Genomic DNA, 16,119 nt, shown 5'->3' with positions numbered 1-16,119 from the left:
TTCTTTTCACTGCCCACATCCAGGCTTTTTTGAAATGTCTTGCTAGCCATCAATTTCATAAGTTCATATTTTTCTAGAAATATTAAAATATCTCAGAAAACATTTTACATTTGCACTATGTTCTACTGTGAGTAACATATGGGTCTATTAGATTTTTTTTCACAGTATTCTTACTTCTTTAAAATTGGGGTTCTAGACAGGGGACACAGCTTGGCTTCTCCATTATCACAGTATGTGTTGCTTCAAACTCACCCAGGCTAACTTGATCTTAGAAGGCTAACGGGTTGTTTAAGACTGTAAAAATACAAACTATTTCATGTATGTCACGTTGGCAAATCCTATTGTTTTTACTAACTACCTGGTTATTGTTTGCTTTTACAGTTGGGACATTACATGAGATCGTTTTATTTTAGGGCTTTTTTCTGAGTATTGTTTACTCTTCTTCAGGATTTGGTGCTTTTGCAGAACTCTCACTTTCAGTTTTGGTACACTTGCACTATTTTGACATCTAAGAGGGGGTTCTGCTTGCCATTTTTAGCAACCTCTAACTGGTTACATACCATGCCGTAGGTGTTGGTTGATTGTCACAAAGCACTTGTGTTTAATTCTGACTGATTTTGTGTTTGCCAGGTGACGATGAAAACTTTAGAAGTTAAATGAAGATGATGACCCTGCGATGTTTGTGAAAAATCGGCACACTTTCTTCCAACATGTCTCAGTTTTTCCACCTTCAGTCTACTGCAGAAATGCTGTGGCATGGCTCCTTGGGTTAACCACCTTACTTTGCTCTGCTACACCAGGCTGAGGAATTACTTTGTCAGTTAACTACTATAAATCTAACCATGTTAAATTAACAGTTCTTAACATCTTATTATATATTGTTTCCAATATGCAAAATGCTGAGAATATTACAAAATTTATGCCTTCCTTCTTTCTAATTTCAACAATTTACAAGCATTTAAACAGGGCCGAGTTGTGCATATTTTTTTGACCTGAGTGTTTTTTTTCCATTAGGGTGAAAACACAAAAGCAATGAGGAAATACGACAGATACTATCAAACTCCTCATAAATAAGCTATGAATGTAACCATCTATCAAGTCACTGAACTGCGAGCCACGAGCAATAGTCTGGTTACATTCTGGACATATTGCAAATCGATTACAGGAGTTGCACAGAGAAACAGACAGCCATATAGTCTTACATCCCTACACAAAATCAATTTACAATCACCAATTAACCTACCCACCATGACTGAATTATGACAGAACGCTGTAAACCACGCAAGTACAGGGAAAACATGTAAAGATGTAACAGAAAAGCCCAAACGAACACACTGAAACACCATACCACCGGGGCAAGAAGATCGGCAGAATTCAGTCATAAGGAACTGCACTCCCCAAATTTTCCAACCACAAGCTAACAGTTAGCATTACATGCATTTCTTTTTATCAGTTTGTTTTTCCCCCTCACTCTAAACTGCTGTGTTTCATTTTCTGTATAGTCCACACCCATTTTAACGGGTGAAATGGGTGTGGACGTTCAGTGATGCAATAATAGAAACATGTGAAATATTAATAGAGTGCAAATTAACTGCAGGGTTTATTTTAGGTAGGTATGTAACTAAGGTGTAACGGCTACTGGTTCAAAGTACAAAGGAAAAAAGTTTTATCAGTATAAGAGACAAAAATTAGAATTTTTCCTGGTGTGGTCTTGGAAGCTCATAATTTTGATCATGTGTTTCCTTCCAGAGAGAAAATATTCTTGGCCAAAGCTAATGAACCTCTATCTCCTCCTCTAGCTCTCCAAGCCTCTTCTGTGTTTCATGAGCACCTTAGAAGTATCTTTGAATACCCAGTCTAATGCTGTGTGTGTATTATGCTAAGGGCTAACAAAGCCTTGCCTTTACTACCACCCATACATCCATCCCACACTCTATGCTTCAACCACAGTACGCTTTCCTGAAGAGTAAACAACTGGCAGCTATTTAAAGCTCACAAACGACACACTCGCATCATGGAAAGTCAGAGCAGGCACCTCGGATGTGCCCCAGCCAGCATTCCAGACCTTGTGGTTCCTTTCAGTTGCTGCTTCGCAAGAAGTGAAACATTCCTGCAGTAGGTGGGTACAGATCCAGGACACATGGAGACGAGCTGCAACATATTAACAGTCTGATTCATCTACAGAGAGCACTGTAAGCCTGTAAACTCCCAAAACACATCACAATGGGCTTTAATGACTCTTGTTATGTTTAATCACGCACACAATCTCCAGTAAGATGAGACACCACCTGTAACAATTAGCAGAAAAAATTATAAGTGTCCATTCTTCCTCCTTCTCCACCTCTTTTTGCAGCGAGGTACTCTCAAACATTCCCAGAGAAATGCTCTCCTGGATTTGCCCCAGAGTCTCATACCTCTCAGCTGAGCAGAGATCAGGTACCCAACCTACCCTACCTCTAGACTGAGCGCATCAAAGGAAGTTCATTTCGAATTATAACGTGAATATGCTAAATAACAAAGCAAATAAATAATTATCAAGGACCAAACTATTGCTAAAAGACTTAAAACACAATGGCACTTTCATTTTGTCTAATATGTGCTGGTCAATAACATAGAAGCGGAGAGAAATCAGTGAACTTTATATAAACATCAGAAAAATGTTCATCAAGAAAGGTTACCATCATTTTTTGTGAACTGCTAAAAGCTGCATTTGTTGTGTTGTAGCAATGCTCCACACATAACGTTCACAAAGGTTTATGTTATCTTGTCTGGTTTTAATTTATTGACCTAAACACACAATTTCTTCTTTTTGTGAAATCCCTATAACCTGGTCGTGGTATGGTAATTTAGAAACTGCTTATTTACATCATCATCATTATGAAAGTTGTCTGAAGTGCTCTTTGGAGGGCACACATACCTAAAAATAATCAAAGGCCTTTAATATTACAACTACACTAATGAAAACAGTGGTTGGAGACTGCTCCTTTTCTTCTAGTGTTGCCAACTCTTGAACCACTTTAGACGTTGCTGCTTTGGAAATGATTTCTTTGAAGACGTCTTGCTTTAAAAAAGGTCTGCAGGCCAGTTTCCATCTTTGAAGGGACTTTTTTGTGTCAAAATGGCAGTAACACAAAGTCAGTGTGCTATCAGTCTTCCACTGAATGGAGCCAAATTAGCAATTGGATTCAATTGAAGCCTGAAAGCATCTGCAGTCAGTCTAAGTTGGACAATGAAAGTTTGGAGACAGGTTGCCTCCCATCAGGTAACCTATGAAATCACATCAAAGCAGCAGGTCTCCACAACTACTTGCAATCAGTAAAATAAATAAAAAGAATAATTCAATGCACCTTCTTTTCAACAAACAAAAACCCACCTGCAGAACAAACTTCTGATCAATATATCTCTTTGCAATGCTGGGCTGGAAGTCTGGATTCTCCAAGAAGCGCAGAAGAAACTCATAGACCAGCTGGAATATCAAGAAAAATTCCAATTTAAATAGGAATATGCATTTTGCAGAGGTTGTGACACAAAAGTATTAAATCAGAGAGGTTCAAAACAGAGAGTGAAACACAAGATCCTTACTTGTATGTGAGGCCATGCAGCTTCCAGAGTGGGCTCATCCTCTTCTGGGTCAAAATCCGGATTGTCACTTGGTGGGAGAACCCGGAAAATATTGGTGCAGATCTGCATGGGAAAGGGAGAGATTCATTAACTTAAAAACAAACCAAATGAAAGTTTTGTTGTGTTTAACCAATGGTGCATTTAGTTTCCTGATACTAGCTACCTGTAGCCTTATTCAAAATCTGTTACTATGACTATAAACTCTATAGTCCACTGCTGTATGGCCTGATTGGAGAGATAAGATCTTAGTGATGAGATCAGGCCAGCTAAAAGAGCAGTAGAGAAAGGCGTTCAGGTAGGTTGTTGATTGTTTAACATGATTATTTTTTAACCGAAATATCATGGAATTATTAAACGTAATCCTTAATCTTTCAATTTAATTAAAACCAAGTGAAGGTGCTGGCCAACACAGGGAACGTCAATGTTTTTGACCACGAAGCCCGTCTCGCTGGTCTGCCTCCAATGCAGGTGCAGACAAGAGATGAAATGAGGGCTCAGAATAACAGTTAAATATTCTTTCACAGGATCAGCGTTGGAAACCTTGTGAGTTTTATTTCCTCTAGATCAATGCTGTGTGTTATATCTACACTGTAGGTATGTTGTAATTGAAACCCTCATTTTGCCTCTTTTGCAAAATTTGCCCCTTGCCTAGACTACCTTGTGAGCTCTACACAGAATGATGCAGAAGTATAAATTAAGCTTTAGTCGTCTTGTCTGCACTGAATAGTGACTGAATTGGAGTTTTTTTGGGGAAAGGTGCTTTGCTGTAAAGGAAAAGGTTATGCTTGGTTATAACACAAGAGCAAAAGAAGCTTTGTAGTAAAAATGAATAAAAAGGCAACCGTTTTATCCTCATTTCTTTGTTTTCCATACTTGTACTTCTGCTGCCAATACAGGACAGCACCTGCAAAAAACCGCTGCCAATTCTGCATGAGTTGCAACCCCTTATTAAAATTCTGTAGCAGAGACAATCACCGGTAGACAGGTCACCGTCACCTTGTTATTTTTAGCAAGAGTAAATTTGAGAGTGACACACAGGGCAGCAGTGTGCTGGAAAAGCCAGCATTATGTGATTGGATGCACACTGTCACGCTGAAGTGATAAAGACAACATCAAATTAACTATTGGCAGCTGGAAAATCCAACTGACACTAATGGGAAAGGAAGGCAGCAAAGAAATTTGAAACCAGACAGTAGCCCAAATTCTGACAAGCTCAGTAATCCACTGAAAACTTTCCATCCAAATGCAGTTATTACATTTACACAGCAAGTTGGAACATTACCGATATCTTACTAGAACATATAATTAAGGTTTGTTACACAATGCGATCAACTAACCAGATTCTACATGGATTTTAACTACAATCTATAAGCCTCGGTCTGTTTCTGGGACTCTGTTATAGTCCCAGAAGAACTATAGTAGAGTTTCAGCACTTTGATTGGTTGTGATTCCTAAACACAAAACTCCAATTATGCTTACACAAGTTTTCCATTTTATACCTCAAGAGGAATAAAGAGTTGTAATTATGTAGTAATTAATGATCTACAGATTGCAAAAATCTGGACTGATACTGATGTTTAAAAAGAATTACAATTCTAATGCTAATTTTTTTTTATTTTATTTTTTTTTTACAGTGCACTTCTTCCTTATAACAACTATATCTTTTTGGCTTTTATAATTTTGCCACCACAAAATTAATGTGACCTTACACATAGGCATCGACCCCTGACCGAGATCAGACCCATCCAAAGCAGCAGTTCTGCACAGTTGTCTTAAACTAAGATGTGCAAGATGATCCCACCCTGCTTCAATAATGTTGAGGTCCGGGCTCTGGGGAGGCCAAACATTGACTCACAGGGCTCCACTGTGTTTTTCTATCCAGGTATGCTTTTACTGCATTGGCAGTGTGTTTGGGATCACTGTAATGCCGAGAAATGAAGCCACTGCCAACCAGATGCTTCCCAGATGGTACTGTATGTTGTATCACAGTGACCTCCTCAGTACATTATTGATTATGATTTATTTGGACTCAAGTTTCGACTAACCACTACATAAGACCAGTTTCTCATGATTTTCAGGCCAGTTCTTGTGCAAATTGAGATACGTCAGCCTTTTGCTCTTCATCTGTGGTAGATAATTTTTGAGCCTGCCACTTCTTTTGTCCTGTACTTGTCCATTCCCCCAAAAAATTTAAAAGGAAAACCTGCACACCATGCCTATATCTGTCAAGTTTTCTGCCTGATAAACTGCGTCATCTTTGGCATTTATCATTGATTCCACCAACTAAATGGCCTGTCATGAAAACAAAGTTTGTTTTTGTGATAAGCTGCTAGTAATAAAGTGCCTAAATATATAATTTAAAATTGGTTCTTTGCCAAGTTGTCTGTTGTGTGCAGACACAAAACTTTTTCCTTGAGTTAAGTGCCCTTTTTATGCTTGAATGATTTATAGTTAAGTGCTTTAAAAAAAAAAAAACAACATTCCTCTGAAAATGGTCAGGTACAAGGATGAAAATGAGTGAATGTCCAAAATAAAAAACTAAAAAGAAAGAAAGCCTAGGGTCCTTGAAAGACAAATACAAAGAAGAGAGGGTTTTTTAAAGCACATAGGAAAAAAGTATTGATTATGTGTAGCAGAGATGTACATTTTCTGTGGTTATATGCTGTTTTGATTCTTGTGAATGCAGATTTTTCTTGTGATCCCTTGAGGAAAGTTATAAAGCAGGAACGCTGAGATGGACAAAATTAACAGTTCTCTCAGAGTGAAATGATTGCTGCCAAAATTTCCATCTGTCACTGTCAAAAATCTCACTGGATGTATTTTTTGTAGATCAGTGTCTTTGTGGAAAAACATTCACTTTTCATTTCGTGCATGAAGCGCCCCTCCATGACTTGCTCGGCTGTCTCAGAGTTGCCTTTGGTTTTAAAGCCCCTTAAAACTTTTCTAAATAAAAATCACAATGCACATGACCAGATTATAGTCTAAAGCTTCAAGCACATATGCCCAAGAACATGAACAAATGATGATTGCTCTTGCAACAGTACAATCTCTTTCAATTCGATTAATAGCCGAAATGTATACTTTGTATTGTCCATGGAGCAACAGCCTGAAAGCAATCTAAATTACTCAACTCGGACAAGCAAACAAAACTCTGGACAGCCAGCAAACTCTCCACCCCACTTCTAAGAGATGAAATATTGTTGTTTATTTGTCAGAAATTTTGTAGCCTAAGACAGTGGCTCAAATACCTATCAGATTACATGTGACCTGTTTGGTGAAGGGGTATAGGAACAACACTTTTAAAACAGATTTTACTGAACCTACTTTACGATAAAGAAAGGGCTTAAAAAAAAAAAAATGCTGAAGATCTTTTATATTGGATTAATGCCGATTTAATCTATGCATGTTTTTACAGGATTTGTGTTGGCTGAAGCTCTGGCCAAGTCTCTCTGACCTTATACAGAGTTGGTGGGAGTGTCCACTGAGCATGGTAACCTTCAATAACAATGCTTAGGTTACTGTGACATCCAGATGATCCAGCTTTGATTTCATTACTATTTTAGTCTAATTTCACTATTAGCTGAACGGAATGTATGACGTTCAATCTGGTGATGCCACAGCCCATCCCCTTCAAGGATGAATGAGCCCTTCAGCTCGCCACTGTTCCTGTACTGTGCTGGTATTTGCCTGTGTGTCCTTCCTGTTTCATTAAAAGAAGTCTGATAGTGTTGTGCAGCTGCTTCTGTGAAGATGAAAACACCACCTGGCAATTGAAACTCCTTTACATTAAGCATCTTGTGCATTCTTTAGCCAAATGCTGACAAAAGATTGGTAGCCTGAAAATATTATACTTCCTCAGCTGGAGATTCAGGCCCCTAAAAAAAAAAAAGAAAAAAAAAAGGGGGGGAATGGTCACCGTCGGCCTCTCTCGGTTTTTTATTATCACTATTCATTTTAAAGCTCAGTTTTTAAAACCTTACGAGGTAACGACAGCCCAGCCCATGCAGCAGTATGTTAATGGCAAACCTTATATTGTGGATAGATTATCTCAGTTGTTCTCCTGACTGAAGTTTGGTCCCTTTACAGCATCCTGCCATGCGATTGCATTTGTCTCTAACCTTCGGGAACCATCACGTTAACTTTTATCAAGTGGGAAAAAAAGTTAGCGTTCATCCTGTAGCTTCACTGTGTTTATGTTATGCTAACCATAGCTGTGTAGCTAGCCACCACATAGCACATCATTATATACCAACTAGCCCAACTGCAGCAACCCTAAAAAAAGTCACTGCTGTTATTTTTTTTGTCTTCATTTATGTCGGAAGAGAAAGCAGAGCTGTACGTTAGAATTTTTTCAGAAATCTCTCAGTCAGAACATGCTATATTATGTTTGGGTGGAAACTAGTGAGCCAACTTCCTGCTAACTTCTAACTCTGTTAAATTTCATAAATTCTGTTTTTGTGGATGCCTGGATGTTAAACTTAATTGTTACACCTGGTAGAGCAGCATTGCTGATCATTTTATTAAAGATGAAAGAATTTAGACAGTTTTTAACTCTCAGTGATGCTGCAGTGTTTGTTTGACTTTGGGACTTGAAGAGGAGTTTGGACCCGGAAACGGCCAAGGACGTCAGACTTAAAGACTAGATAAGGAAGAGACTCATTCAGATGGTGGCTTATTGTCACGTCTCCAACCTCCTTCTTGCAACAAGCCAATTGGCTTCATTGTCTTTGCTGCTCCACTTCTGCACACATAAAGACCACTAAAACACTTCTCAAAAAAAATAAAAATAAATAAATATTAAAAGCTGAGCTGTTCACAGCCAATAGCAAATACATTAAACTTAGTGATTCTATAGTGACTCCAAATTATTAAACATGGAGAGGTACCCACGGTTGATCCTCAGTGCAAATACAGCAGCATCCAAAAGTAGCTTTAAATACATACAGCACTACATGCATTTCCATCCATTAAAAATCAACACTAAAACCCATTTCAGACTTGTTAGCAGAACTAAGATGAACTGACAAAACGCGACGTTATCCTGAAAGACGCTGTGTTATTTAGTCAAATTCACAAAAGAGCACAATAATGGTGGATTCATCTGTAAGAGGAACACTACACAACATACCGCCACCTACTCAGGTTTTTCCAGCAATCCTGAATAATTAGGTACAGGCACATCACATAACCTTATACTTATACCTTCTGCATGATAATTACATGCAACACAGCACATCCAGGTGAGCAATTAACTTTCCCAAGGGGGCACAATTAGGGCCTAACCGTAACAGCTACTCTTCTCAGTAGCAGTTTAATATTGACCAGAATTGAGTTCCGCTTATAGATGTGACCCTCCACAACATCCCTTTTTCTCATGTAGCCTCTTGGGGAAATTAATTTCCACTTATTAAGTACATAAAGATTTACAGCTTCAGGTCTGACCAGATCCGAGGATGCATCACTTGTTTTTAGGTAACTTTCTGGATGCCTGTAAAATATATTATCCTATAGTAGGGTTTCTGCCAGTGTAAATTATAAGGTCCCACTGGACTCTCAAACATGACTTTGATATATTTGCATAATTTAGAAAAAACATTACAACCTTCAAGTCAGCAGATCTATCTTGTTGCTGTTCACATGTAATGTATGTTTATTTTTTTTTATTTAAACATTCAAAAAAGGTAGAAAAAAATAAAGTTAAAAAAAACATTTAAGGGACCCAGAAAATATGATATGGCTTAATACCATTGTGTCTATTCAGCTGAAATCTGTCCACTTATGTCTACTTCAATGAGATTAAATATGACGGATGAAGGATGAAACTTGTGCATCTGACTTCCTCATCGGTCCTCTAGCAGAAACCCTGATCTGTAGACCATGCCAAAGTTGATAAGATAGATAAATGACCTCTATTAACTTTTATTTTTCTTGGTTGGAGACAGATCATTGACTGAGCTGAAATCAGATGATAGCCAAATGCCCACAACATTCAAGAGTAATGAACAAGGAATAATCTGAACCACTGGTAGTAAGGTATTTAACATCTCAGAAGAGCCGTAACTTCATTGGCTATTCTTTGTCCTGATTCACACCGTCTATGTAACATATTTCACCACGCAAGCAGCAGGCATGCTTATTTAATTCCCCAAGTCACCACACAATATTGAAAAAATAACTACAGTTGGACAAAACAAGACAAAATACTGTAGGAGGATGGCAAATATGGGAGGCGAGTGAGAAATTTTCACGCAGGGGAAAATGAAGCGTGTGAAAGTGACGTAGGAGAAAAAAAAAAAGCTGTTCTTAAGTGACGGTGCTGCAGCTGAAACCAGCGTAGGCTCGCTGATGATGGGAAGCTGGGTCAGTCTTAGGGTGAGCGCAGTAGCAACCAACACCTAGCAACACACAGGATGAGAGAGGGGGAGGAGGATGTGGCACAAGTGCAAGCACTGAATGCAGTGAATGAAAAATGTAGGAGTTCAAGGGAATAAAAGGGGAGTTATCTCATTTTCAGCTAAGCCTGCAGTCTTTCCATATGACAAACTAATCAAAACTGTCTGACAGAGGTGAAGTAACACTAATTATAGAGCTGTCAGAAAAGGCAAAAACCACCTTTCACTCAGATGAGAAATCTTCCTGTTGTACTCCTGTGATCAAAGCAGTCCTCTCTGCAGCAGAATCACTGCCATCACTTTAAACACTCACCTCTTCATTATCATGTGATGCCAAGCATGGAGTATGCAGGAGAGCTATTATCAAACCAGCTTTCTGATAGTGCCGCTGCTATTTGTCTAACCTCTTTCAGAAGCCTGTCTGTACATACAGCTCTGAACTAGGCTTACCCTTTAAGCTCAACCCATGTTTCTCTATTATAAGCAGCACTGGTAAATGAGATTATAAAGAAATGACAATGCCAGGAGTGTTTAAAGTAACAAACCTGATAACCTGCTGGTGAGGGCAGGTTATCAGGTTGGCAGAGATCCGACCTTGAAAGAAAGCATCCCCCTTTTGTAAGAATTTATCCAATTCAAGGTTACAGTGTCATAGTCCTACACTGGCTTGTTTTTTATTTATTTATTTATTACATGTTCTGGTCCCTCAACTCTGTCCGGGTCCTAAAGGAGCTGAGCAGAGGTTTGTTCACCTTCTGGGTGGAGCCCGGACTTCCACACTGCAGCCTGACCACCTGTTACTTATCACCCTCATTAATAGCCTGCATTTATGGACCAGTTTGTGCACCCAGTCCCTGCCGATTGTCTGTCTCCTTAGTCTGAAAATCACGCTTACCTATGTTACTCTTGCAAACTTGTCGATTCCCTGCGCTAACTCCTTTGTCTCCCTGCTTCCTTAGGTGAAGTGTGGACCATTTACCAGAATCAGCTACCCATTTTGGTCGAGCTGGTCCACTTCTTACTTCTGCAAGCCGCCTTTAGCAGGTTCACCTTCTCAACTCACCTGCCTGCTCACCCTCCGATGTTCTCTGCTCTTGCGGAAAAACAAACTAGTGGCCTCTCCCTCACGATTTCTCCCTCAGCTTTTTAATGCTTCTTTTCCACTAGCACCTACTTGTCTCAAATTAACTCAACTCTACTCGTTTTTTAGGGTTTATCATTAGATGGTAGTACCTGGTACATTTTTGTTGCCTATTCGGCCAGGGTTCCAAGGGAGCTGAGTCAAGCTGAAAATGTTACGTCAACAGACTGCATACCACTGATTTGGCCAGGGACTGACCTCACTGGATGAGTCATGGGATCAACTTCTCTACAAGAATCAAACCCGCCACATTTTAAACTCAGCATAAATGATTATCTAGCACTATAAATAAATAATTACCTATTCCTATTTTCAGTTTCTACTATAGAAGTATCTACTGAACAATTGTCTAGGCCATGAGCTAACTACTTCTGTAATTTTTCACATTTGTCATGTGGGAAAAATTAGCATATTGTTGAAACTCAACTTCTTTTTCTTGACTTGTCAGGGATTAAATGCATACTTTAAATGTGTCATTACACTGATAGAAAGCAGAGTTAGACTGGTCTGGCCCAGTTAAAATCAAAGTGGGCTGTATGCCTCAATGTCCTACATTGTTTTGTTGTGTTTGTGTTGCGTACAAATGAGGTCACGGGACTTTTGGACAGCCTTGCTATAACGACCCCACTGACAATGTAGTGGTACTCAACTGAAATGAAAAACTACCAAAGCAGAGTAGAGTTAAGTTAAAGTGAGTTCAGGTAACCTGAACCCTCCGCACTCACACTGAATACACCTTGTGAAAAATCATGGGAAGTAACTCCTCGAGTCTCCCAGAATACTGGCTCTCTCCTCCTTTGTGGTCTGCCCCAGTTCCCCAGAGTCATCTTAAAGTCATCTCTCAGTTTATATTTACTTTGTGCATTAAGGACTTTTAAACCTGTTGATACGCTCTTCTTGACTCGTGCATTTGAGTCTACCATTAACTACTGGTCTACATGGCCCATGACATACAGGGAGGTTGGGCGCAGCTGTCACTGATTGATTGGTGTCTTACTAACCATGTTTCTACAAACTAAAACGCTAAACAAATTGCATCAGCGTTGACATTTACTGCTATGAAACGGTCATCACTACATTTTGATTTTTTTTTTTTTTTTTTTTTTTTTTAAATTGCTCTCCCCGCTTTTCATTCAAACACTTTTCACACATCATGATTGAAAAAGTGCAAAAGCATATTTCGCACGCATCGGATCAAAGCATATTTTACTGAGCAGGCAAATAAATAATAACTTGTGCATAAATTTTAAATTAACCACAACAGCTATTGCTTTTTAATGGCTTAACATGATTTATTATGATGACTGGAGTGAAATTATAACACATTCTTTTGTTTTGTTTTTATTACTTTGAATTAATATGAAGCAATCTCTCATGCCACGCTGAGGCAGATGGCAAAATAACCATCTAAAAAGCTTTTATTTACCACGAAAGTGTGGATATATGCCATGTGTGCATGCATATGCGTTTAGCTAGTCAACTCTGTGCCCTCCCTACAGGCATGGAGCAACATGGAGACAAGACAGGTGGCGCAAAGATGGTGTTAAGCAAGTAGATCACAACTTGCCATTACTGTGAGAGCATTAAAAGTGTAACCACAAAAATCTGAAAGTCAGCGTAATATTTCTCTTTTCATGGTGAGGATGCTTGAAGTTTGTGTGCTGGTGATGTAATTACAGCTAAAATTGACCAAAGCAATCAGTGTGTAAGGGAAAAGATCCTGAACCCTAAAGACATATTAGCATTGGCATATGCATTATTTAGTTTTTGCAGAGGTACAGTTGTAAACAAGTTTTGCTTTTCCTGTTTTAGTTTCAAAAATAGAACAGAACATAAACTCTATATGTTTAAAGACACATTGGGGTTTGGCAATGCATTTCATATTTCTATCAACTGAATTATGATGAGAAGAAAGAAAGACACCAAAGGAAAAAGAAAATATGAAAAAGAAAAGAAATGGGTCACGCAGACAGAACCAGGTCACTACACCCCAGCCACTGGAAACCTATGTCTATATTATTGTTCAAGATCACCCACAACAGCATAAAGAGGAGTGGCCCACAGACCGGCTGCACTTCTGACACTGCCTCCATCTGACAACAGACACTCTCTGCAGGTAGAGAGGCAGTCCATAGCTGCCCATGGACTGCCAATGGACTTCCCACGTGCTACTACCGCTAAACCATAATCTCCCCATTAACTGGGTAATTGCACTGTTAAAAACACCTTAAGAGTTACAAATTTCACATAAATCAAACCCTAAATCAGTAGCTTTAAAGCATGACATGAACTGCTGCCCACATTAGTAAGTAGACTCCTCGACTCAGCTGTGCCTGTGCTCACTGGTATCCATCATGATGATCTGCAGTGTGGAGTGAATCACTGCAGCAGTGACTGTTGTGTTTCTAAATGCTGCACATGACTCATTACTGTACTGTGGGAGGAAATCGGGCTGCTCAGGCCACCGGCTGCAACCACAAGTCTATACCATGATAAAACCTAGTATGTCCAGCTCACTATTCTTACCTTTGAATCATATGATATTTTGAGTATTACTCTGTTATCTTTGCATGCACCCCCCCCGTCCACCACCCCACGTAAATGGTTCTTTTCCCACACTCCTTTAAGATACAACAGTTTTCCAAAGAACATCTGATAAATACTGTTGACAAGTGCTGGCTCACAGGGGGTCATGTGGTTGTTGAAGTTTCTTCTAATATAGTAAGGTCTTTACAATAAAATATTAAGCACCTTGAGCCGACTGTTGGTATGTAGTTGGGCAATAAATAAAACTGAATTAAACTGAATCTCTGAGAGCAGTCACACCAGACAAGGAACAGAAGCACATATCTTATCTTAAATCCAGAGTGAAAACTAGCACATTCCAAAGAAAGTTTTGATCTTCCATGACTATCAAAAAAATACCTTCAGCAAGTTGGATTTAGTCTACTGAAAGTGCGCAAACTTTTGTTTTAAAATCAACTGCCCCAAAATAACAGCAACATGCTGAGACTTATGTTAGGTAGGTGATACAGGAGCTTTGCCTTATCTAGTATATGCACACCAATCGTGACTATGTGCATAGTTTCCTCCCTGAGGACCATCTAGAGCCTGGGGAGGGAACAAAAAAAAACAAAAAACAAAAAAAAACTATACTTACACATTTAGCAATTCATGCTGCAATTTAAATGATGCAACAAAGTTCCTTACTGCGGAAATGCATATGTGCATGACACCAAAATTAAACCCTAAAATGAGAAACATTTCTACCCTTAAAGTAAATAAAATCTGAATTCTTAAAAAACAAAGAAATGTATGGGCTGTATTCAAACATTAAGTATTATACAGCTACCTTTTCTGTAGTTCATCACAGAAGAGGTTTGTTTATACACAGTGAGAAGTGCCGGAAGGGTTGAATGTTTGCTTTTAGGAAATCAGGGGCTGGGCTGAGACAACCCACAGGCCAGTTCTAGTCCTCGAGCCGTATTTTTCCCATATGTGTTCTACTTTAACAAACACTGCTCAACTTGTATTCAGAGGAAGGTGAAAGAGCCTGAGAGCGGGTAAGAGGAAAGGGCAGAGAGAAAGAAAACTTTAAATAAATCAAATAATATTGTGCTCTTTCTGTGTTTACAATATGGCCTTTGTGCTTAAAATGGAAAAGGGTTTTGCATGAGGACAGGAGCATGCACCTCGTGCGTTGCTGGCACGCCTGTCTAGACACAAGATCAGCCTTCATTTTTAATCCTGCTCAAGTGTACAGGATGTTACACCGGGACACAGAGATGAGCCATCTATTCTATTAAATAATTACCAGGTGGGGATTAATTGCGGCTGTTGTTTAGGGAATTGCATGAGGTTGTTTGAAATGCATATGTGCAACCTCACCATGTTCGTGATCTCCGGGTATGCCGGCTCCACCAGAACGCCCCTGTTGGTCGAAACGTAGTCCACCAGCTCGTTAAGTGTGGCCCTCTTGATCTCCTTGCTCTTCAGGTCAGTGACTGAGTCCAGGAAGTCAAAGAGCATGCAGCACTGTTGGAGTTTCTGGGTGAACAGTTCTTGCTGCTCTGTGGACGGGGCATCTGAAATCACACAAAAGGAGGAAATACATTGATTCACTGCTGGTATAGTCTACAAAGCTTTATTTTATTCCCCATTGAAACAAGTTATAGATAAGAATCAAGTTGGGATAATGATGTAAATGGTGTGAGTTGTTTGTGTGACAGGACATCTGCCTAGTCTGATTTTTTTTCTCTGCATCCATGGGCAATTCAAAACAATACAGTATGAGTAGTACACAGCTTCTCTGCTGATCAGACGGACAATACAACAAATATATTTGCCTTACAGAGGCAACCTAGTCATCGTTATCAGATATCCCTAACTCAGCTCTGACTGTGTGAACAAAAGCTCCACCCACATGAGGCAGTGGATGAGCTGACAAAGGCCATGTATCAGATCAATTTCAAAATAATCTTTATTTAAGTCATGCAAAGCTTCTCTAGTAGAGTCCATGTGAGCAGTACCAGAATGAAACAGATCTACATCCTCCATGTGTATAAATATTCAATATATATGTTGCACTGATTTATTGATCACCAGAAAACTTTTAGCAATCGATTAATTTTAAGCCATATTTTTATGCAAATACTACAACCTATGCTGACATCAGTAATCCCGAAATGACGAGAGCTGATAGAAACTTGAGTTCTTATTATGTGATTCATACAGTGGCCATGAGAAGTCAAACTGACTGCAATTTAACAAAACACAGACAAATAGAAAGAAAAAAAAAAAAGGAAAAAAAAAAAGACCCCCCCCCCCCCCAAAAAAAAGAAATCTCTAAGAAAGGAAGAAAGAAAATAATAATTAGGGCTGTGCCATATGACCAAAATCTCATATCCCAATATAAGACATCTATCGTCCCGATAACGATATAAATCACAAAGATTTAACATTTTC

At 39.1% G+C, this 16,119-nt stretch overlaps 1 protein-coding gene across 1 annotated transcript in view; it reads right to left on the bottom strand.

Annotated features, from left to right (window-relative positions):
* The window catches only part of ppp2r5a (protein phosphatase 2, regulatory subunit B', alpha isoform), a 56,922-nt gene that overhangs the window by 14,663 nt on the left and 26,140 nt on the right, over positions 1-16,119 (bottom strand). Inside the window, exons 2-4 of the mRNA XM_063495109.1 lie at positions 15,043-15,239; positions 3,583-3,684; positions 3,374-3,466 (exon numbers count right to left, since the gene is read on the bottom strand). Coding sequence (XP_063351179.1) covers positions 3,374-3,466; positions 3,583-3,684; positions 15,043-15,239 — 392 coding nt within the window. The remainder of the gene's footprint in view (positions 1-3,373; positions 3,467-3,582; positions 3,685-15,042; positions 15,240-16,119) is intronic.

The sequence above is a fragment of the Pelmatolapia mariae genome, linkage group LG15 (assembly GCF_036321145.2).
Source record: "Pelmatolapia mariae isolate MD_Pm_ZW linkage group LG15, Pm_UMD_F_2, whole genome shotgun sequence".
NCBI classification, from domain to species: Eukaryota; Metazoa; Chordata; class Actinopteri; order Cichliformes; family Cichlidae; genus Pelmatolapia; species Pelmatolapia mariae.
This window is presented reverse-complemented; position numbering and strand designations above follow the sequence as displayed.